Genomic DNA, 26156 nt, shown 5'->3' on the forward strand with positions numbered 1-26156 from the left:
CCGAAACTGAAAACAATTCCTGTACAAATTTTTTTAATATCGAAATTTGGTAAAGAGTTACCGTCCTTATAGTTTGAAATAGTGAAGATAAAGGAACTGTACCCATGATGTAAGTGTACAGTTTTTATAAAACGTAGCGGTGGACTCCAGTTAACCAAAACATTCGTTTGTGGCTTATACCTTAATTAAAACGCCGGCCTCAAATTAGCGTATATAAAATGGTTTTTACGTATTTGATGCCTATAAGAATGGAAGTTAATTCTCAGTCTGATGCAAATAATTTTTAAATATTGTAAATTTTGTTATTAAAGCAAAATAAGCTTGGGAGAGATGGATAAATTGACATTTGCCTAACATTGTAATTTGTTATATCGTCAAAATGTATCGAAAGTGTTCTAACGGTCCGACAGTTTCTGTTATCTATGTGGGAATTAACTTTTAAATCTCAACGTCGTAATATCACTACATTAATCAACATGCCCATGGCCTTTTTAAAAAAATGTATGATTTAATGTTACGAGGAAACCTAGCATGCCATTTTTTTCGTTCACATATTATTGTTTTCGGGCATCTCGACACGCTAAAGTTTAAAGTTTGACTAACAGTCAAATCTTTTGCCAGTGCTAAGTCTGTATGTGGGCATTTGTTACCATACATAATACATTATTTGCGAAAAGGCGGCGGGTAGGTAGGTTCGAGCGAATGTTTTGAGCTCTTGGAACTGTTTAAATTTATGTGGATGAAAAAAATTTATGTTGAAAAGATAAATATACTTTTTTCTACAAATGTATTCTTGAAAAAAAAAAGATTTCATATTTTCGGACTATAATAAATGTAGCATAAATTTTATATACAAATTAAAATAACAAATTTACTATGAGCAATATTGCATAATTTTTCCGCAAATTAACAATATTAAACTAAATATTAATTTTTTGAAGAAAATGTATTCAATTATTTTGAAAATGCACTTTAACACAACCGTCTTAATAATCGCTCTACTAAATTTAATACAATATTACCGAAATGAAACTGCCGTCGGTATGTGTGTAAATGGGATGTGTTGCCTTTTCGAAATTTTAATAGAAATTAAAACTGATCTGTCAAACTGTTGAAGTGACAGTTAATAAATAAATAAGCAATATGGAGTCTCCACAGGCAATACGGACAGCAATGCAGTTAGTATACTATACAATAAATTTTTGCCTGTCGAAATGCCAAGTCAGTGACCTTAGTACATTCAAAATGTTTTATAAGTTTTCATGAGTAAAATATTAAAATTTTGTTAACTGTCATTAAAGGCAAGAAAGCCACAGAAACAAAACTTCACCAGCTATGATTTAAAATTACATTATAATAAATTGTTACGACTTTTTAAAATGTGTCAAATAAATTTTTTAAAATGTGCAGTTATAAGAATTAAACATATGCGACGAAAAGGTTCGTTTCATTCAAAATTAGATTTACAAGATTTTAACAGCAAGCGAGCTGGGATGTTAAACTTAACTTCAGACAAAGGAAAATCACTGTAAACTGTACCTAAAGTTCCATACCACATCTTCCAATATAGGCCTAACCAGAGTTGTAATGTATTACGTATGTATATACAAATGTGTTGCATATGTACATATATATGTACATACATTTATATATTAGGCTATTACTGAGGTTATATAGTTTTACCTTTGTGTGGCATATCATCAAGTGAAGGTATGCGATCGATCATTGCTCCCGACCATGGCGAGATGACAGCTCCCATTGATGGTGTTGGTTGTAGAGCAAACATTTCGAGTAATTTCCGTTGTTGATCCTGTGTGACTTGTTGATGCTGCTGTTGTTGTCGATAATATGAATAATGTTGTTGATTGTGCTCAGATGAGTGTGTTATAGGTGACTGTTTTCGTTGATATAACGTTTGTGCCAAATTTTCATGATAATAAAAGTTATTATAAAGAGGTTGTTGCTCTTGATGTGGTTGATAATGGTCGAAATTTGAATGCGAACTATGTTCAATTTTTAGACATTGTGGCTGTTGTTGCTCTTCGGAGTGTGTCAGCGGCGACTTGGATGGGGAATTTTCCGGTGTGTCTATTGTTGATTGAAGTTCACGTTTGTAGTGTTGTAGTTGATTGCTGTAATCCGCAACGTTGTTGTCGTTCTCACCAACGTCACTAATTATACTGGTGCAGCCCGTCAGCTTAATGACGGCTAGTTCGTTATCCACTTTACACGAAATATTGCAAACTTTTAATTCTATAATTAATTTATATACATGGCACACAAATTCACTTTCAATAATTGTATTTTATATCACTCATATGCATTACCGAAATTTCGTTTCAATGTGCATAGAAGAGCATTTAGTGACACCTTATTTTAAATTTTGCAATATAAAAATTACTTAATTCGTTTGAATTAAAAAATGTATTTGAATGTTTATATGAAAATATAGTTTGTTTTTTCTGTTCTACGCTTTGTATACAAATATCAGCGCTTTAATAAATGAAAAGGATCGATTTGTGTTTTATTGAAAAACATATTTCTTAAAAATCGCTCATATTTAAACATTTATCTTAGTTTTATTGATATTTATATTTGCGAATTAATAACTAACTTAAATATTATGAGTTGAGGACCACGCCCATCTATCACAAGTAATTTGACTACAACTGAAGTACATTTTAAAGATTTAGTATCTGATCCTCCGTGAATTTATCACATAAAGTACTTTAACGTACTGTCATATTATTTTTGAACCATTCTTTTTGGAAATCTAGATATAATACATAAGAAAATAAAGTAAAATTGTTTAAAATTAAGTAGCCAATAATGATTTTTTATTAAAGCTTAGTATGTTACTTAGCATACAAAATATGCATTTTTTCGACATCTCACTTTTTGAGGAGCATCTGGTTTATCTGGAAAGCAATAGGACTGATTTTCTTCCGCTGCGACAGTACTTCGTGGTGTTACGTGGAAGTCCTCAAGAGACTCAAAGGCTCACGCCGCCTTTCTTGTTAATAGATGCAAAGATACACATTTTTAAAGAATTGTAAAGATTGGTTCAATAAATTTTTCTAATTCGACTCAGTCCTGTTACTTTCCGGACAAATCGTGTATATGAATAAGAGATAATTTTAATTGATTAAACGAAAATCACAACAATCAATATACTAGCGGTCAGTAAAAATCTATGTATACCAGAACAGCAAGATGCTGGATAGTTTTTGGAGTTACAATACTCTGTCAAAATCAATTACTATTCATTATTGTTTGAGTTTATACCATGTTCGGACCGGTATTAAACATATCTTCAAAACACAAAGTCGCTCTGTCCGACATCGTGTGTTTTCAATGCGTTTTCATTGACAATTCACATATTTGTTTGTTTGATAAGTTTCGGAATCTTTAATATTTGCTTAAAACTATTATTAAAAATCGTGTTCTACTCGTATAAAATTTCAACAAGAAAATCTTATTAATGAAAGTGATAGGGATAGAGACTATCAGTGGCGTAGCTACAACTTCGGGCGCCCGGGGCCAAGGATGTTCTGCCGCCCCCCTTTATCTAGGTAGGTAGTTTCATGAGGTGGTTCGAACAAAAGTGAATTTTTACAAATATCTTCGATATTAAGTTTATATAATTTAGGAACTAAAAGCCACTCAAATTCTGAAGTTCCAAAATTCTCACAATACGGTTTTTAAGGAAATTGATAGTAAATTTACAAGACATCTTATTAAAAGCCATAGAAAAAACCCATTTTCGCCCTATATCCTGTACACTTTTGACACAATTTGCAGGAATTTGTGCCCGAATTGGAATTTTTAAATACCATTTTTGAAAATTTGGAAAAATAAAAGTATTTGTTACATTCAAAGCTTAGCGTAACTGTGAGAGTGACACGTCGCGACGACAGAGTAAAAATAAAGATACTGTTGCGATCAAAGCTAGAAAAGTGCATCATCTTTAAGTCCTATCACTATTTTTAAGAAAGATATAAGCCAAAAGATATAAGACAAATTCAAAAACTGAAGAGTATTCGAGTAAAAATTAATATTTTTCATTGTTATTAAGATCATTACATTGTGAGTGTACAACTCTTTATCTTTTATAATAAATTTTGTAAAAAAATTTGTTGAAATATTTTATTAAAAAACAGCCAAGATCGTTTTGCCGCCCCCAAGACGTTGCGCCCGGGGCGACTGTAAGTTCACAAAATAGATTCGGCTTGTAGTGAAAATACAAGCCCGTTCGAGAATTCCGATTATTAGTTAAAATCTCTTAGGCTAATGGCCTAATAATTGTTAACAGATGTATGCCACATTGAGGTTCACTCATCATTTCAATTTCAATTAGCAGTGAACTATTATAAATCAAAGGATGGTATTCCCACGTTTTGATGACATTAGCTGATGGTAAGTAAAGTCTTGCGTCTAAGCAACGCATACGATAAATTTTCAGATACCGTTTTATTTACAAAACGGCGGAAATCCGGGGCGATGCAATGACTCTCAAATCTCGCAACTTAAGCAAGAAATCGAATTGTCTTTTAAGCACATTTTAAATGTGCAAGTATTTATAATAGGGGTTTCGGCTTTTGCATTTAGCAAAGAAGTGATGAAACCGTGTTCATTGAGCAAAAATCAAAATGTCGTGAGAAGATATTCAAGTACGCTCTTTCGTAAACAAATCGACAAATATCGACAAAATCTTCTACTTGACGGAGTGAGTTTTCAAGTAGTTTTCCGTGAAAACTGGGTTTCAATGGTGTTTCGTTGGACAACTTTAGGACGAAAACAAATTTCTTCTACGAAAACATGTTTATATAAATATAGTTTTGGCCAAAACTACAGCAGTTTCTATTTTTCTTAAATCAAAACAAAAAAAAAACAGAAATAAGAACATTTCGCATATATTATTAATTTAAATATTTACTTAAATTTAAATAAAATAGTTGTTGTGATTTTATTTTACTGTAATTTTACGAGTATTACTTAAAATAGTTCATAGTTGTCAAGAGTTCAAATATTTATGTACATTTCCAAAGCTTTAGCAAAAATTTTTGATAGTTCAAGTCTGACCTTGTAGGCAGTATTTTTTATAGAATTGTTAGAGTTACCGAAGCGCTTTAACATGACATCATTCGTCTTTGGAATTGGAACACATTTTTTTCAGTATTTCATAGCAATTAATAATGTCTCTATAGCAATTAAACATAATAGCACAGAAACATATTTGACAGTTTAGAGAATTTTCGTTTTCGAAAAATAAACTTTTTAATCCAAAGGATACAAAGAGAAAAAATGTTAACTTCGGTCGCTCCAAAGCTAGAATACTCTTTACGGGTGAATGGCTTACAGCATCCTCAGTTTGTATGGTAGCTACCTGTTATATGCCGATGCGATACATTTTTTTAATATTTTTCCGTAGTATTTGATAATTATCCATGGCAAATTTTGTGAAGATATCTTGTCAAATACAAAAGTTTTCCTTACAAGGATATGTATTTGGTCGTTCATTTGTATTTATTTCTTATTATTTTTTAATGTAATGTTTCTTTATACTTGTTTTTGGATTGAATTACTTATATTTTCTATTTCTTTAAGGGTATTTATTAAGCATATTCCAATACCAGTAAGTAGTAGAAAATTTACTACACGTTCAAATATGAACCGTCATTTTTGATAAGGATAAATGTTAATTAAGAAATTGTATTTTTTCTCAAGCGTGTCATGCACGGTTCATATTAATGATGGATAAAGTAGTATATACAATGTGTACTTTACGTGTATGTAATTGAGATAAAATTTCGGTATCACGCTAAGCTAGAACTCAGTAGGTGGCAATGATGAAGATGTAAACATACTAAAGCCTCGCACTCTTCTACGGCGAAATAAATATTATATATGCACTTTTTTACAGAAACAGATCGCAAAACACATAGGAGCGTTCATGCATATGTATGTATGTACATATATAAGAAAATGTAAATAGGCATACAAACAGCCTTACAGGCAAACCACAGGTGGGCGTCAATTGAACAATCCTAACCACCCCACTCTGCATGCGGTGTCAAACGAATACCTTTTTACTCCATTCTAAAAATTTTGGATGTGCTTTTTCGAAGAAATATATCAGAACTTTCGTACTGTTATGGTCGGAATTAACTGAAAGCTTTTGTTTTGCAACCTTCAATAGCACTTAAAAACACACATTTACATATATGTATGTATGTGATAACATTTTACCTCACTTTATTTGATTTCACGTTTTCTTTCTACAGCGTACAAACATACATTCGCCTTAGAATGTACATACATAGTTGAGTACATATACATATTCAGTCACTTAATGATGATTTATATTTTGATGTTATCTAATATTTTAATTAAATTAGTTATTATCCAAATTAAAATAAAAATTATTTTTATTATTAAATAATATTTTATTATTATGTGTTTGTTTTTTGCTTTCGGCAGTGAATCCACTATTAATATACTTATAAATAAAGTAAAAAAAGTATAAAGAAATTATGAAAAATAATAATAACAATATCAACTTGTTTTTTTAATATATACATATGTATATCTATAAAAAAATTTCCAGTTCGAGCTTTTATTTATTTTTTTCATATTACTTTTGGTTTCAAACAAGTTGGACTAAAAAATTTCTTCGAACTTTTGACCATGCAATCCAAGTTATAGAGTTTAAACGCTATTTTGAACACATGTTGCTTTGTAGTTAGTCGGCCAAATAAAATTGATAATATTATTATATGTTATTATTTTACTATAAATATGATTTTCTTTAATTTTGTTAAATTTTTTAACATATTTTGTTTTAACAGATTTTAAACTTCATTTATGCCTATAGTCCACGGACATGTACATACATATATCTATGTATGTAAATATACATATATTACATGTAAATAAATATGTTATTACTTTTTTGATTTTCTCGCTTCATATCTCATTTAATCGCATAAATTAAGATAACACATTTTCTCACAAAATCTTACATTTATAACCCAAATTTGATTTAGTAAAATATTTGAGTCGAACACTACATCCAGCACTTAGACTACCGCACAGGTATTTATGTTTGATTGATTCACTATATTACCGGCAAATTTTAATATATTTCTAACAACTCTGTTTCATTTATTACCAAAAATTTAGTTAATTTCTTTAAGGGAACTCGCTTGCTTGCCACAGTGTGTTACACGTAGAAGTACCGAATCTGGTCGCACGCACTTTTCACTTTTTACACTGTGCTTGAAAAATACAGCTGGCCGGGTTGTGTCCGTTTATTTGTTCGTTGATTATTTTGTGAGTACTAACTGCCACTAGCGCCCATTTACTTTATTGCCACCGTGTACACTATAGTGGTGCTCACCGTTTGATACAATCACAACTACCGTTGTTACCATTGGGTTTTTAAAGACATGAATGAATGTTTGGAATACGTTGCATTGATTTGTTCCTCACTTTTTTATTTACTTTTGATTCGCTATATATGCATACTGTTCATTCGCCAAAGTCAAACTTCGGTCGTTCCCTTTCTTTGTTCGAATGCCGAATTTACCTAACTTTGATATGCATTGTATGCGAGTGAGAAAGCAATATCAGTAACTCTAATTGGTTGCGACTTTTTTCGCTTCTCAGCAAGAAATGGGTTTCTTGCTCGTATCCATTGGTGCAACATTAGAAGAGTTGCGCTATTGTTTACGTTCGTAGAAATGTACGAGACAACTCATTGTTGTTCGAGTTTACAACCAAGGATACTTATGGAGAGACTAAACTAAACAGTCATGTGCATGTTATTGGAATCACTTTAATATATACACGTTTTTCATCGTATATTTATTTTCTTATACTGCTTTTGTATTCATTAACATTATAAAACATAATACTATTAATATTGAAACACATTTTCGAAAGACAAATTTTCAAACGGCGTACTAAATCACGCTAGGTTATAAGAAAGTAAGGTTTGTTGGTTTTGCAATCGCGCTATTATTATAAATATTATTGTTATAATATTGTAAACATATATACGTCTGTAAACGCTTGTGCAATTCGGTTTCACTAATTTGTTTGGTGGAAATTTCTATAAGCCAAGCAATATTTTAGGAAGTACTGGGTTTGGGCATTTTATAAACAATATCTTTTTTTTTTACTTTTTAAAACAATAAAAAAATGTCGTTTTGGGTCATTCACAATAGTAAATCTTGTCTACGATATGTAAAACAAAACTTGATCGAACGTAAAATATAGAAATCTTATATATTACATCACTTTAACGACCACCAATTTATATACAATATCCCACAAAGATACACTGTTATAAATTAAACAAGCCCTCTCCTTTTTATTGAGCTAATAATATTGGTCGATATACATATATGTATATGAATAAAGTCATCCGTAAGCTCGAAAATCTTTATATTAGGTGTATCGGAGCTCACGTAAGTATTGACCTGTTTGAAGATTGAAAACATTCTCTCTGAATTGCAATTGTATGTATATCCCGATATTTTTGGGCAAAAGTCAACTATAGATACTGGAATCCACATATTCGGTACCTAGGGACTTAAACACTTTTGACACTTTGGACTTGGACATGCTTTGATTATAAAAAGGCATACTTAAAAGATATTATTCATGAAAAGTTGTGCCCCGTTATATCAATTGCTTCTTGATTTGTGCAGTGGAAAGTGAAAGAATCAATGGAATTTAAAATTGTGTTATATGGGAAGTAGGCGTGGTTGTAGCTCATTTTTGAACTGTGACATAGGAATGTGATAAGAATACTACGCACAAAATTTAGTCGAAATCGGTTGGTCAGGTCCCGAGGTGCCACGCCCATCGTCCAATTTTCCCACCGGCTCCCATTCAACGTTCTCATACCATTTCGTAGGTAAAACTTGCGTGGCTAGTTGTTGATTTATGTACTTTTAGTAGGATTCAACATTACCGTTATATGTGGAGTGAGCGGGGTTATACTCGTATACAAATTTCATTAATTTTCACACTGTCGGTAGGAGTTCATATAGAATTTGCACTGAGAAAATTTGTTTGTTGTGGCTTTAGAGGTTTAAGAGATATCTACATTAAACTTATTAGAAAGCGGGGCATGCCCACTTTTTCAAAATTGTTTGCCCACTGGTGCCCCTTGCTATTGCGATCCCCTGTGCCAATTTAGAGTTTTTTATCTGAATTTAGTTCTCTTTTATAGCAATTTATAATGTGTCGGTTAATGGCGTTTTGTGGGTGCGGCAGTGGTCCGATTACGCCCACCTATGAACTCGTAATTTTTTTTACTAAGGAACGCACATGCTAAGTTTCATCAATTTATCTCAATTTTTACTCAAGTTATAGCTGGCACGGACGGGCGGACGGACGCACAGACATACAATCACCCGGATTTCAACTCGCCTCGTCATTTTGATCATTTATATATCTTTCTTTAATGGCGTAGACACCGATTGTGCGGTTATAGCCGAATTAACAACAGCTCGTAAATCGTTTCTATTTTTAGCAATTTGTCTCTTAAGTCTCTTAAGACTCTTAAGTCAATGTCATCATATAATCCGTACATCTCATCGTTCCATCGAATGCTATATTCGCCGTTGCCAATGCGCAAAGGACCATAAATCTTCCGCAGAACGTTCCTCTCGAAAACTCGTAGCGTCGACTCATCAGATGTTGTCATTGTCCATGCCTCTGTATTATATAACAGGACGGGAATAATGAGTGACTTATAGAGTCTGTTCTATGTTCGTCGAGAGAGGACTTTACTTCTCAAATCAAAAGGCGGGTCTCTCATCCAAAGCTGTTTTCTTTTTTGCATTGGTAGTTTTTTTACGTGGCGGGTCCCAAACCCAGCGCACAACCCTGTGAAGAAGATGTTTCGCCTTCTCACTTTAGCTCGCCTTCAATCGGCTGTTTTCTGGCTACCCAGAGAAACTTGGTCAAAGGCCGGAAGTCGTGAGCTACTTGACCCATATGTAAAAGAATCGTTTCTGGCCACTCCCAAGTGAATGGCAATCATAACCCCATAGTTTAGTTTTAGGAAATACGTTCAACCGTTTGGTGAACAAAACTATTGTACATTACTTAGTACCTGTAACTACACACATATGAATGTATGTATTAAAACTAATTATTTAATATTTTAGCACATCTAGAAATAAATAAACTGTGGCGGTAAACAAAACATGAATATTTTTTCTGTAACTTGTACTTTCAGTAATGTATGTATGTATGGTGCATGCATATGCACTCACTAAATATGCGATATTTATATGCACATATGTATATAGCGTTGTTTGAGGTTCTTAAACTCATATTTTTCAAGAGTTCCTGTGTAAATATTCAAATATTCGTAATAATTAATAATACTGTAACTCTTTAAAGTACAATATTTATTTTACCATTGAATTATCCATCCAATTTTTATTATCCTCGACACATAAAAGAATTGTTTGTTGCACCTACTCTGCTAAAGTGGAACGAAAATAAATTTCCTGTAGACCCGAAAAATTTCAAAACCAAAAAAAAATGTGTTCACCGTTTAATTACATCTCTGAGATTAATATCTAGGTCACGAGAAAGTTCAATAATCGATGTTTTGTAGAACCAATTCCTTCAATGGGGTTAAGACCTTTAAATTGCAAAAACTTTTGAATAACAAAAATATCTTTATTTTCTTTATTCGAAAACAACTTTATTTACTTCCTTAAATTTACTTACATTCTTTTTCGAATGTTCAAACTCAACTGCTTAATTTTAGTAAGTATTTATTATATCTATATTACTAAATACTATGCCTACATTGCATATTTTGTCAGTTGCTTGCTGAATGCAAAGAAATACATAAAATTCTAAGGAATTCAAAAGAGTTAATTATGTGAAAATCGGCATGTGCCGGAGATGCAGGTTCAAGTTATTGACAAATAATTGTGCATGTGCAGGAAGGGCAATTTAAGAGGTGCTAATTATGAATTTATATTATTTTTATATTATATTAAATATTGAGGCTCCGACGAAATATGCAAAATTACAGTTTTTTATTTGTCTTTTATATAGCAAATCTTGCTAACATTATAATAGTACAAACAATTAATATGTTTATGCTTACATTTATGGTGGTTGACTTCTAATTCTGATATTGTATTCCTTTAATACTTTTTTTGTAAGTTCAATCTGTTTTAAATATAATGATTCCAATTTTAAATTACCTGATTTTTCTTTCATTTTTGTTAGCATATAACACAGGTAGAATAAATGGATCGTAAAGTTTTAATTCAACATTTCTGAATGTTTTATTGCTTGTGTTAATTTCACAATTTTCGAATTTGATTAAAAAATGTCCGTTAATTTTAGTAATAATTTTGTAACAATTATATTCATCTTTGAATAGAAATTTTTAAATATTTGTATATCAGGAAGAATTTTAACTACGGTTCTTCCATTTATTACATTCTTTAATTTAGTTTAAATTGTCTCTAACGTTTACATAAAAAATATTATTAGTTTAATATAATTGATTTATTCTTTACATTGGGGATTGGTTCAATATAATTTTCGATAGTATTTCTTTTAAATATTGTGGAATTTGAAGAATTATTATAATATTATTGTACTGAAAGGCGACTATTATTGTAATATTTCTGTAGCTGTTAAAGTCGTCTATTAAGTCAAGTTCTGTGTTTGTTAAAATGTTAGTTGGAATTACTTCTAGCTTGCTAAAGAATATTATTTGTCCAATGTCGTCGATATCGTTACGTACAAGTGAGATGTCATTGTTTATTTGGTAAATTTGTTCTATAAATGTTATTTCGCCCTCTATTGATGCTATTTTGTTTTGCATAGAATTTTTAAATTTGTTTAGGTAATTTCTTAAAATTTGCTATTTGTTTATGTATTCTGTAATGGTTTACAAAGGTCAACGTCTTTTTATCTTTATTTAATCTTTGTATGAATTCTAGGAATTCAGTTTATTTTCTCTGATTTGTCCAATTGTACTTTAAGATTGGCTTCCTTTAGCCGATTAAAAATAAACTTTATGGAATAAATGTGTTCCTGTAGTGATGTGAACAAGGTATGATTTGGTCTATGGGGAAAAGGCTGTGCCTTATTATCTTATTATTCAAGAAATGCTGAATTTGTTTTTCTACATCTTCTTTATGAATATAAGGATATCCATATGATTTAGTGAAGAATGGGACGTTATCAGTAGTCCTTATCTTATGTTTAATTGCTGATGTAAAACTTAATTTAGTATTTTCTCAATAGCAAATATCTGAATATTTGCTTACAATTGGAATAAGCTTCTTCGTTTTCTTCTATTTTGCCGGCATCTTTGCATTTTACAACAAGAGGGAATTCGCATTTCTCAAACTTAATTGTGTTATCCGAATAGTTTATGCTTGCTTTTAAAGGCCTTATTAAATCGTTCTCTATTAAACCGTCACACATTGGGGTAAAATGTGCCGATTTTGGAGATTAATTCAAAAATCAAAATTCAAGGTACAAGTAAATTTTTGGTATTAAACAAAAGTAGATAAAATTCTACATCACTAACCGAACAAATATTTGGCAAAAAATTTACAGTTTTCTTGTAATATTCTCTGAAAATTGCAAGTTTATTTCTTTTTGTATGCGCACAGTGATATACGTGATTTTTTTCATTTTTCGAAGTTTTTTATTTTCATTAACTGGACAAATCTTGAGAAAATTGTAATGGAGCCTTCTTGTTCAGGTAATTTAGTAAATACAAAAAGATTTCATTTGTGTTTTTACGTGTCTCTAAGTATTTTAATTTTTTTTTTTGGCGAAAGCCTTAAAATATTGGGATTTCGACCTTATATGCAGACATTTAGTTGTGAGTTAAGCGGGGTAAAGCAAATCGTGTTTCATTCCTGTAATCTATGGCTGTTGTAGTTTCTTTTTGTAAAAAAAAAAGTTGCGCCAATACTGCGCACTTTCTCAGTATATGCATTTCTTTATGCAGACTGCCTGGTCAAATATACACGAATTTCTCAAGGCAGAAGAAGAACAAATACAGCAATTGCAAAAAAAAGGTTTGTTATTGTTTTTGTTGTTCAGTGGATGCCTGTTTGCTTTGTTCACACCCTACGTTACGATAAGCGGCAGTTTAAATGCATAAGAACATATTCCGGATTGTCTAAAATTCGCGTTTTACTTACATACATATGTATAATAATAAACACCATCACATAAATTTTTGAAATAAAATTTTGAAAACGAAGCAAAAAGAAAGTAAATTTTTAAGAGATAGTGTGCCTTTGCCTTTGTTAGCTTATGCTGCACAAATGAGTTTTAGAGCTTCAGGGCAAGTGGAAGCGTCAAAGATAGTGAAAGAAGTTGCAAGTTCACCATCGAGAGCGGAAAAATTTCATAAAAGTATTGCCAAATCATCACTATCACAGCAAATGTCCAAAGAAGACGCTTTATTTGTTTAGGTGGAAGCAAAGTTATCTCGACAACAGTACAATGTTATAAGGCAATCTGCTCCAGATAGGTTTCCTTGCTATTCATATGTCCAATCAGCAAAAACGGATTGTTATCCTAGACGTGACAGCATGCATTTTTGCGAGATTTCAGCACAAGTAAGCTTGCAAGCCCTTTTAGACCATACCACTGAGCGTATAAATTTAGCCCAAAATAACGTAATTAAAACATTGAACGATGAGGAAATGACGAATTTATGCTTCTACACTAAGTGGGGATTCGATAGAAGCTCTGGACACAGCTCATATAAGCAAGCGTACCATAATCCGGGTGCAAATGATTCATCAGTCATCACCTGTATTGTTCCAATCAGGTTGATTTGTGGAAGCAAAATTATGTGGAAAAACCGCTGATGGAAAAGTATGCAACGCATTAACCGAAACAACATCTACACAAAAATGTTATTTATGTGGAGCTAGCTCGAAAGATTTTAATAAAATTGATGAAATGGTGAAGAAAGTTGTAAAAACAGAAAATTTACAATTTGGGCTTTCAATACTTCATGGGTGGATTAGGTTCTTTGAATGTCTTCTCCATTTATCATATAAATTGTCTATAAAAAAGTGGCAAGCTCGAACAGAAAGTGAGAAACTATTAGTTTCGGAAAATAAAGCAAGGATTCAAAAAGGATTTAAAGATAAAATTGGTCCGAAACCTGGCTTTGGGAATTCTAACGATGGCAATGCAGCTAGGCGTTTCTTTCAAAATCCCGAGATGTCAGCAGCAATTACTAAAGTTGACATAAATTTGATTAAAAAGATGCATACAATACTCGTAGTTGTTTCTAGTGGGCATGATATTTCGTTCAATGTTATCCTTGGTATAACATGCCTCCAACACTTCACAAATATTTTATCCATGGACCAGAGATAATATCGTACGCTATGTTGCCAATCGGACAATTATCAGAAGAAGCTCAGGAAGCTCGAAACAAAGATTTTAAGAATTTTAGAGAACATTTTTCTCGCAAATAGAGCAGAAAAAAAGCAAATGAAGACATATTTAACAGACTTTTAATCAGTTCTGACCCCGTTATATCAACCACAAGAAAATTACCAAAAAAAAAGTGCAGGATTTACCCGAAGAAGCATTAGAGTTGATCGTGATAGAGAGTGGCAATAATAATGAAGTTGATAATGACGATGATGATGAAGGCGATGATAAAAATTCAAGCGAAGACGACAATGATCATAAATATGATTATAGTGATGAGGAAACAGTTTATATATTTTAAATAAAATTTGAAGCTTAAAAAAATTAAAAATTTAGAAAACCGATGTTCAGCATATTTTTGTTTTTTAAGATATAAAAAAAAAAAACAATAAAAAAACTCGAATTGCATTATTTTCTTACTTCTTTATGATTAATTAACTAAAAAAAATAACTTTTTCATAACTAGAAGACTTGTGGGAATTAATCTCCATTTTGAGCACCATTTACCCCACTGTGCGTCATAGAAATTATGAAATTTATTTAGTCCTGTACCAAATTCTGCAAAAGCTTGATTGTCGCTTTTTCATTTATACAGATGTTATGGTTAATATGTTTATGTAGATGGGGCTTATCTTCAGAATTCTTTTAGGATGGCAAATGCCAGGATTTAAAATTGAGTTAGTTGCACCTGCGTTTACTGTTAATTTTACTACTGTGATCAAAATAAAATAATAATAATAATTTTGTCCATTTCATCTCCTTCAAAGTAATCCCCTACCGCTGCAATACACTTATCAAAGCCTTCTAAGATTCAGCTTTTATATCCTCAATTGAGTCAAAACGGTGTCCGCGGAGTGGTTATGTGAATTTGCTGAATAGCCAGAAGTTACACGAAGGTAAATCAGGCGAATGCGGCACGATATTAGTTGAAATTGTGGCGAAATGATCACGAATATCCAATGCAGTATGAGATGGTGCATTATCGCACTTCTTTGTTCCATAAATTCAGACTAGGAAAAATCGAAGAATTCACTTTTAGAGCCTCACAAAACAACGCGTATCTCAAATACTAATAAATATTTTGACGTGAAATTTAGCATAGATGTCACTAACAGTACTACCAAAACACAGAAAAAAAATTTACCAATTCGAAAAACACGCAAAGTATAAATTAAAAATTCACCTTTCAATTTGATCACAGCAGCATGTGTTTATATATGGAAGTTCTTCGTCGCTGAAGGCCGAACATTTTCAAAAAGTTTTTGATTGTAAGCCCTGTAGTTAGTATCTGTATTCATGGAAGTATAATATTATTAGAATGATATTTATATCCATTGGCTCAGAATGGAAAACGACGAAACAATTTCCGTTTTGGTTTGCAAAATTTTGTTGTGGGTTAACGTTTTGTTGGATAAGGTTTTGCCTATTGAAATTCTGATTACGATTTTATTGATAAAATTGCTTGTAATTACTGGGATTTGAAATATTTTGTGAACTAATATTTTGGTTGAAATTTTGTTATGTGTACTTGTGTTTAGACTTATACGAGAATTAAAAAATTCATCTCGGCTAAAAAAGGGAATTAACTCGTGAATCTTTTCGTGCGATCATTTTACACAACTTTCGACGTGGATTATCACGACAAGAGTGCATCGATGAACTAAAATCTTTGTATGGCTATGAAGCACCATCCTATAGCACTGTGAAAAACTGTTACAACGAATTCAGTCGTGGCCGACGCTCGATCAAAGAAGAATTCCGTGAAGGTCGTCCAAAAACAGCCGTTGTGCCAGAAAATATCGATGCCGTACGTGAACTGATAATGCAAGACTGTCATGTAACATACCTTCAGATAGAGGCATGCCTATGCATTTCTCCCACCAGCATACATTCGATATTGCATGAACACCTGGCCGTAAAAAAGGTTTGTTCTTGTTGGATCCCGCACAATTTGACAATCGCTCAAAAAAAGGCTCGTGTGAATTGGTGTAAGAAAATGTTGAAAAAATACGATCGCGGTGCTTCAAAAGACGTTTATAAGATCGTCACAGGTGACGAAAACAGCAATCGACCGTGTGGGCCTTCCAAGACGAGCCAAATACAACGAAAGTTGTTCGTGGAAGAAGCACTTCGAAGCAAATGGTCGCCTGTTTCTACGGCAAAACTGGTCATGTGGCGACTGTTACGCTTGAGCAACGTAGGACGGTCAATTCTGAGTGGTACACCACCATTTGTTTGCCTGAAGTCTTCGGAGAAATTCGAAAAACGAACAAGAGAAGACGAATCATTGTGCACTATTACAATGCGAGCTCTCATACATCGGCTCAAATCAGCGCCTTTTTGACGCCACGTTATGTAAGAATAGTCTTCATGGGTTCGGCGATTTTAGATTTGAAAATATGTTGAGCTGTGCGGGAATTAGTTTGAGCTACAGCATTTGCAGCTGCTACGTCTTGTCCGAGGACGAACAAAGTTTTATTGGTGAGGCGTCTAAGTTTTCTTTTAATCGCGTCAAAAAAGTCGAGACTTGTGGTTTTAAAAGTAACTGCTCTTAGTGAATTGAAAAGTTCATCGCAACTAAGTCGATCATAAAAATTATTTTAGAATACTTGCTTGATTTCGTTCCAAGAAATGGCATGTCAATTTATTTCAATGATCTCCCTTACTTTGCCATTTAACTTACTTTTAATTAAGTCGGAAAACAAGTTTTGTGAAAGTTCATCATATGCCTGTAGCATTGGGTGTACCCTACCTATGTATTAAATTTATTAATTTGCAGGTCGAAACGTATTTGAGCCATTTTATTTATTTAAAATTTTAATGTTTTTATTTTTTCTCTTATTTAATATTTTGAACTGTCTTTTTTCCTTTTTTTTTGATTTCTTTAACGAAGTCAGTTAATTCTCTATTACTTTCTAATTTTTTTAATTACTATCGTAAATTACTATTGAAACCAAGTCTTTTATTTCTTGTTATGTTCACAGTCCAAAGTACGTTATTTGTGAACATTTTCCACGACTACTATAATTATTTAGCTGTCAGATATTTATTTTTGTTCAAAATATTTTCGATTTTTTTCCATTTGCTTTGAAGTTCGTTCATAGTAATTGCGTTTTCACTTTACTAAACACAAAATTGCATTAGCATTTTTAAAACTTCATAAAATTTTTTATATTATTTTTATACATTCTTAACCACTTCACATTGTTTCAGGGTCAATTTAAGAAAAGTTATTTTTCTCCTCACAAAGACGTTTCTTTTATAAAATCAAAATATCCTTACTACCCGTGTTTACTCTTCTTTACACAAAGAGGAATACCGTATCCTACCGACAGCGCCACTTTTAAATTGCACATACTTTTATATAAAAAAAATCTTTATTTTTTTATTAAAATTAATTTATTTTCTTCCTTAAATTTACTTACATTCTTCTTCGAATGTTCAAATTCGACTGCTTAATTTTAGCAAGTATTATATCTATATTACTAAATACTATGCCTACATTGCATATTTGGTCAGTTGCTTGGTGAATGCAAAGTAATACATAAAATTTTAAGGAATTCAAAAGAGTTGATTATGTGAAAATCGGCATGTGCCGGAGATGCAGGTTCAAGTTATTGACAAATAATTGTGCATGTGCAGGAAGGGCAATTTAAGAGGTGCTAATTATGAATTTATATTATTTTTAAATTATATTAAAAGGGTTTGCTATAACAGTTAGGCAGGAAAAGTCAACAAAACAGGAAACTATTATCCATAGAGTTTGCGCAAAAAAATTTGTATTCAGAGAACACTTAAATCGAAAGTTCGCTTGTTGCGTAGAACAGCAACTCATTTATAGAAGTTCTCTTCAATACTCTCAATTGCATAGATTAAGTAATTTGCCACTGCCCTGTTTTTTTTTTGGATTTATGTATTAAAACAATCTTACTTGATGCCCTATGATATCCACCAGAGTGGTTTATCGTTGTCTTTAAATACCCTAAAGTCAGTCATGTAAACTTTGAAATATAAACTTCAAATTTTCAAGTTTACTTGAGCAATTTCTCATCTCAAGTTGCAATTGATGACTAATTGATTTAAGTTCTTTAAATTACTTGCACAATTCCAAAAGTATTCAATTTTGTGAGTAATACAGTTATTAGGGAAACAACCCAAAAGTTCTCATATAATGTACTATATAGATTGAGATTTTATAACATTATAAGTTCTAGTACTTTTTTCGCCAAGCCACTTTCATGCCTCTTGGACATTGAAGTGGTTTGGTTATCTTTCTTTGTTTTTTGCTTGCCGTTTGTGTAATGTGCTGATCCGAACGTTCTGATTTCTTCCATTTGATTTGTTTTTACAAACAAGAACAAATGAATATATTAACTTAAAAAATGTTTCCGTAAAATTATGTTGGAACAGTTTCTTTTACTTTTTTTCTCGAAAGTCTAGAAAATATTTTTCCGAGCTGCCATTTTGTAAATTTAGTAAACAAAAAAATTTGATTAGGCACTGGGCTATCTATTCATAAACCTAAGTTTCGTTTTGTCCGTTTGGTTTTAGATGAAACTCTAAGGATTAGTGGTGGTCACCGCAAGGGGCATCGGTTGAAGCCAAATCAAAACAAAGAGCCATTAGATACTTTTAAAATTATTATTTTTTAATTTTTGCCAAAATAATTTCCTGGCAAAAGGCAAAAGTTATTGAAATTTCTTTGTGTCTCCGAGTTTAACTCACCTAAATGCACTTATTTTCGTTAAGGGACGATTTTTACACAGATAATTTCTTATGGAAAAATATTTTTGTCTGTGCTATATTCTGTGTGTTAATTAGTATTATAAACAACTTAACAATTTTAATGAACAGCAAGTTCAAGTACTCAGCCGTATTTTTCATACCCTGAACAGGGTATACTAAGTGTGACACCAAGTTTGTAACTTCCAAAAAATATTATGAGTTCCGGATGTAAGTTAGTATATGGTCTCTCGAAAGCTTCACGTACCTTATTCAAATGCAGAAGTTGAATGCGTATTCAGCGCAATGATTGTTTTAAAAATTCGAAATCGTTTATATGTAATCGCACTGCTTCACACAAAAACGCTAGAAATCTGTTGTAGTGACAATTATAATATAAAAGTTGGTGTAATTTTCTCCACGATAGCAGGCACTTTTATTTACATTTGAAATGTAACTTGAAGTAAATTTTATAAACACAAGTTGAAAAAAAATATAAGGTAGTAGACAATTAAATGAAAGATAAACATTTTTAAAATCGTTCGCATTCTCTTAAAAAACGTATGTTTCGTTGAACCAACGACAAAAATGCATTTTTTCATGTTCTCATTGGCTTTGGATTAAAAGTAATTCAGTCAATTAAATATTTTTTTCGTGTGGTTGCCTTTATTTCGTTTAGTTTAGAAAGTAGAATGTCAAATGGAAAGTATTTATGATTGGAAAATAAACTAAAGATTTGGGCCGATTCCACCAAGAGGCTTTCAGTTAAGGCCATATCTTCAAAATCCCTATTATTATTGGTACCGTTTTAAAGTCAATGACGAAATGAAATTTCATTCTAAGTTCTACGAGGACAATTTTTTTGCGAATAATGGTTGGATGACTAAATTCAAAAAACGCTAAGACATGCTTCTTCTTGGAAAATGTGCAAAAGTAATAAAAAATAATAACATTTCATAGAAGCAAATTTCAGTGCAGCTTATTGCGGTATTTTTTGGATATTTCTTCCTGAAAAACATACGGGAGACCTTTTAAAATCAAATTGCCACCCGTAACCTATATCAACTCGAAGTTTTCTTGGATGAATACTTTTCTAATTTTTTTTCTAAGGGATTTGGGAGAAATTGCCATACAAAATTGATCGGAAATTGTCAAAAAACAGACGCGAACTGAAGAGTTTTTGTTTGTACAAAATAACCACAGTTTTTCTAATTTTGTTGCGTTGAATTTAATTATATATATGTACATCAGAGACCTGCATTGAGTATGATCGATCCGGTTTGATCAGCCACGCTCAAAACGGTCAAACTCAGCACAGTGGTTCGCTACAAAATTGTTCGATCGAGCTCAAAACGAAGGAGTTCGATCAGTTGATTTGATTGCTCTGCTTACTGATTGAAACTGATTGTTTGGTTCCGGTATGATGATTGGAAATGATTGTACCGAAAAAGACGATCAAGTCCAACGATGCACGAAAACTCAGACATCGATCAACTGTGCGTTTGAATTGATTGTGATTGAACCAATCAGATCGAGAATTGCCCTGCGAATATATATGTATGTATGTATGTGCATAATTTGTATGTACCAAACCAAAACATTACTGCATATATTTCTTCATTTTTAACGCCTAAAACTAAAATTCAATTAATGCTTAAAATTAATAAACAAAGGTAATGCTTAGGAAACACAAATTTCTAATTTTAATCACTTCTTCATTGAGATCCACAAAAACTTAAAATTAAAAAAAGGTTTATTTTCTGGTTTCAGTGTTAATCGCTAAAACTTTTATAAAATTAATTAAAAAAAAATAAGCTTTCAACTGAACATGGCCCGAGCCTATTTCTTTTTTCAGTTATAATATCTCCAGCTAAAAAAAAAGAACGCTCAGCGATTGCGCTGCTGGCAGGAACCACCCGGTATGACCAAACGGTATGATTGTGATCGATCGGAATGCAAGCAGCATTCTCGAACATTCTTTGCTGCTCATACAAGACTTTCGATCGAGAAAAATCATGACGAAACAAGCAACAGTGATTGGAACTGAATGTTCGCTTTGAGCACGCTCGCTTACGATCATTCATTTTTGTTGAAGCAAAGTTTTCCGTCACAAAAAATCTGAGTCAATGATCGGGTATGATTGAAAAAATTGTGATCGTTGCAGCTCTCTGATGTACATATATATTATACAGAAAGTATTATGTTATTTATTTAAAGAAATGGTTTTGTTATAGGTAAAAAAATCATTCGATTTAATGCTTTAGGTGCCTAACACAAGATTTTTATATTGAACGGTCACTGTATTATATATGGAAATGTTTAAAGACTATTTAATAGTTATAAGTGAAAAGATGCTTTGTTATATTTTATATTATATGATTTGCACTTTATATGCGTTTTTTTAATTTAAACTTTAATTAAATTAAATAAAGATTCTTAAAAAAAATTAATTCTTTTTATTCAAAAAGCGCCTTTTTTGTTCTTGTTAAGCTGGTAACTTTGGTTATAAATACTTTATCTACAGGCGTTTGCAACAAATTACACAAAAAGAGGACTACATTTTCTTGCTCTTTAACAAAACCATTTGTACAGTTTAACAGAAACATGTGCCAAAACAGCATAGCTATTGCTTTCGTTGAGTAAACATCGCTTCACGTATCCACTGTTATGAATGTATGTATGCTATTGTATATAGTGTTTTGCGTTAGTTGGGCGTGGTTAACTTTAACTTTATGTTTGCATAAGGATTTCGACAGTTGGCATACTTATCACTTGCCTGGCTATGCCATTTATCGCCGAAAACGAAAGCAGTTATATTTGTTTGTTGAATGCAAGCAGTAGCACCTTTCTAACATTTACATATATGTATATACATTTCATATTTTCCAATGCACCTACAAAGTATAATAATAATGATAATATAATATATAACACACTAATTTTGTTTTATTTAGAGTTACAGCTCAGGTTCTCAATCTGTTTAACCTACTTTTCTTTTTGCCTTATTACATTGTACTTTTAAGAACTTTGGTTTTGGCCAATATTTTCGTAGAAACGCTAAATAACATATTCCATGTTAGATGGACTTCGATAGACGGAATATGATAAGGCACTTGGCTTAGAAAAAATGTTCTGCTTCGACCTGCTATTATTTGGTTCACTATTTAGTTCAAATCAAATATGCATACCATACAGATGTATGTATAATAAGTCTGTAAGAGAAGACATTTTCGGTCGATTCAAAGTTTAGATTTAGCATTTATTTAATCGCAAACCAAAATATTTTTTTCAACCAACGCCAATTTATGTGCCCGGGCATTTTTTCACTACTTCCTCAAAATCACATTTTAGCTATTTCGCGTTAAATAGCGTATTTATTATAAATACAACTTAACAATACATACATCTTTATTTTCATAGGTCAAGTTAAATCAAGGATGTGCGTTGAAAGCTACAATTAAGGATCCGAACAAGGCTTAGAAAGTTTAAATATGTATCTCACATATTGAAATTTGTGTGTTCATATTCTGCTGATATCCAAATAATAAGTTAAAATTAGGTGCAAGTTAACAATAGCCTCCGCATAGAAACCTTACCATAACTGTAAATAAAATTGAATCTTTGCACTTTGCAATTACACTGTCTCATAAATTAGAAATATAATTAAAGTTTTTGATTATTTAAGAATTCGATATGCTTTTTCCGTTCTGAATCCAATAATCCATTATTATCAAAACAATATCGCTCGCCCTCACAAGAAGGCATAACAATAACAATCGTAAAGAAATCAGAACACTTAACGTTCTGCTGGAATTTGCTGTCACAGCTAAAATTGTAATTAACTCTTTGTTCTGGACTCAATCAAGCTGATGCTTACACTTCAGCTTAAGTAAATAAAATCAAAATGTATATATATTAGTGTTTCAGAAATAAAGATTTGATTCGTATTTGGCAATCCACAAGAACCACACGTGTTCTCATTTCATCCGCGCGTTCGCGGATTTAAAATATAAATTTTTTTTAAAATTCCTTCGTTACGGGAATTAATTTGCATGAATAATGAAAATACATATGTACATATATAAACAAAATGTAGCAGCTTTATGTTAGATTAAGTTTTCAAAAATAATAATGCAATTATAGCGTAATTAGATTTTCCAAAATAATAGGATACAACCTAGAAAATTATCCAAAACAATATCTAACTAATATTTTAAAACGATTTTTTAATCAAATATTTTTGTAATCGAAGTATTATGCATAAATATGGTGGCACCAGAATTGTTGCATAAAACTGTAACACAACGCTTTGACACTGATTCTTTAAATTATAGACTTATATTGAATATACAATTGCGAACATCAAAATAGCAGTACCTTTGATAGCTTTGTACGTATATAAGCCATATAAGCATATTTGGCAACTTAAAAAGTGAAAGTTTTTACTTCAAAATGCTGATCTGGGCATATCTCTCTCTATACATCTACCGAACTCGGCTAGTATCTTCCAAGCAGAAGTACTGAGCATAGAAAAAGCCTGCCAAGTTCTATTAGAAAACCACGGGAATATACATAAAGCAACTATATTTACGGATAGCCAGGCGGCCCTCCTGACATTGTCTTCACCCATGACTAATTCCAGAATAGTTCACAACTGCAAGAGAGCACTAAGCTCAATAAAAGACAAGCTCCAGCTAAACTTGATCTGGGTTCCCGGCCATAGGAACATTTTCGGTAACGAAAAAGCAGACGAGTTTTCAAAGGCAGGAGCTTTCCTCAATGAATCCGAGACGGAGATAATACCAAGCTCGCTAAGATCGATCAAAGGAGAGATCAATAGACAATTTCAACAAATTGCAGACAACAGGTGGAAAAACATTACAAAATGCGTCATAACTAAACAATTATGGCCAACATATGACAGGAAAAGAACCATCGACTTATTAAATAGGTCAAGAAAAAGTATTTACAGAATAACAGCTACCACAACAGGGCACTGGCTATTTGGGGAACATGCATCCAAAATGGGTATGCCCTACAACGACATCTGCCGTGGCTGCGGAGTAGCAGGGAACAAGGAAACAATCTTCCACTTTCTCTGCGAATGCCCAGCTCTAGCACAGATCCGACACAAAACACTCGGAATCCACCAAACACCAACCCTTGAATGGATTTCCACGAAAAGCATATCGGACATAAGTAGTTTCATCGAAACCACAAAGTGGTTTGAGAGAGAAGGTGAAACGTAATAGCAGATACAGGAGGTTCTACGAATGAGTGTATCAAAATGGCGCATCAGTGCTAATTGAGCCCTATAGAGCTGCACTCCTACCTACCTACCTACTTCAAAATGATCTGATTAAGCAGTACAACTTATATAAACATCAAAATGTTAGTATAATATGGTTGTTGTGATAATAACGGCAAACTTCAGCTGTGCACGTGTTTAAATGAAACCTTAAAATAGAAGTGTTTGAGAATTTGTTTTCACTTCTAACTGAAAAATACATATGTATAAATTTAAACAAAAAAGTTAACATTCTCGTGTGATGATTTTTGCCAAACTCCTCCGAAACTGCTGGCCCGATTTTAATGATGTGCTCATCGTGTAGATGTGATCCCCCGCAAAATTTTGTTCCGGGATAATTTTTTTTATTTTAATTTTTAATGGTTCAGTATTAAAAAACATATTAACTGCTTAATTTTCAGCCCAATACGATCTATCCCTAGAATAATATATATTTCCTAAACAAATACTTCCTAAAAATAATGTAAATGTTTGTGCAAGCAATAACTTCAATAAAAATTGAGATATCGTGATGAAACTTTGTACGTATGTATGTATGTTCTGATGGGTGTAAACTATTACCACGCCCACAAAATGCCATTAAGCGAAAACCTATAAATCGTCAAAACTAAACTAATGTGTGCCAAGGTCTGGCAGTAGAGATGAGTAATTGTGGGGTAAAAACTTAAATATTTGATACATTTTTATAAAGCAGACTCGTCTTGGAGGAGGAGCCTTAAATTTCACAGTAAATATATACGGAAGAGCTTCTGTGGAATCGATGTAAAAATTGGTCAATAAGCGTGTCACCGTCCACCTTTAGGTAAACTCTTCTTCCTGAAAAAACAATTCAATCACTTTAATTAGATTCGGACTACAACCACGCCTTATTTCATACATTGTGAAAATAGGCGAAATCAGATTCCAATTGTGCCTACTTCCTTTTGAGTTAAAGTTCATATGATTTCTTTACTTAACAGTAAACAAATTAAGCAGTAATAAAGACACTGGGACAAAACTTTGCACAGATGTTACTTTTCGGATATGATATGCCAGGTATAAAATAATTTCTTAGCTCGCATATACCTAATATAATGATTTTCAAACAACAGGTTAATTTTACATCATTTATCGATCAAACTGTGATGTATCTTAACGAAACTCAGATACCATCTTTTTCTGGTAACATTTTATCGTGATGCTAAATGTTGTTAACATCGGGTCAATACTACATCTAGACCTAATAGTTTCAAAACATTCTGAGGGGCTTAGACCGAATATATCGATCAACATTTAAGATGTCTTAGCGAACTTAACTGAACATATAATATTTGATGTATGTACCACAGATACATTGGTCATCGAATTATCCTAACTCCCATATTCCCTAATACATATACATTTTTTATTATTCTAGCAGACTTAAGACGAATATGTCGGTTAGTGTATGATTTATATTCATAAAATTGTTTGTAAACATGTTCTCTAGCATACTTGAGTAATTTAAAAACTGAATGAAATCAGTCTAAAAAAGCAATTCAATATTTTAATACCGTCACAAGTTTCAAAGTTTGAGATTTTAAATTGCAGAGAATTATTATAACTTGACATGATTTTGCAACTCATTTCATGATAGTCACAAAAATCTCTGGATTTAATCAGCTATTTTGTA

The 26156-nt window shown here is 32.1% G+C and overlaps 1 protein-coding gene across 6 annotated transcripts in view; it reads right to left on the reverse strand.

Moving 5' to 3' along the window:
• LOC105228660 (paired box protein Pax-6) overlaps nt 1-7470 on the reverse strand; it is a 267990-nt gene extending 260520 nt beyond the window's left edge. Inside the window, exons 1-2 of one of the 6 annotated variants that reach the window (XM_049460269.1) lie at nt 7023-7470; nt 1684-2773 (exon numbers count right to left, since the gene is read on the reverse strand). In XM_049460269.1, the coding sequence (XP_049316226.1) occupies nt 1684-1786 (103 nt within the window). In that variant the 5' untranslated portion in view covers nt 1787-2773; nt 7023-7470. The remainder of the gene's footprint in view (nt 1-1683; nt 2774-7022) is intronic. The other 5 variants (XM_049460268.1, XM_049460267.1, XM_049460265.1 and 2 more) reach the window with 5 other exon arrangements.
• Nucleotides 7471-26156: the final 18686 nt, after the last annotated feature.

The sequence above is a fragment of the Bactrocera dorsalis genome, chromosome 6 (genome assembly GCF_023373825.1).
Source record: "Bactrocera dorsalis isolate Fly_Bdor chromosome 6, ASM2337382v1, whole genome shotgun sequence".
NCBI lineage: Eukaryota > Metazoa > Arthropoda > Insecta > Diptera > Tephritidae > Bactrocera > Bactrocera dorsalis.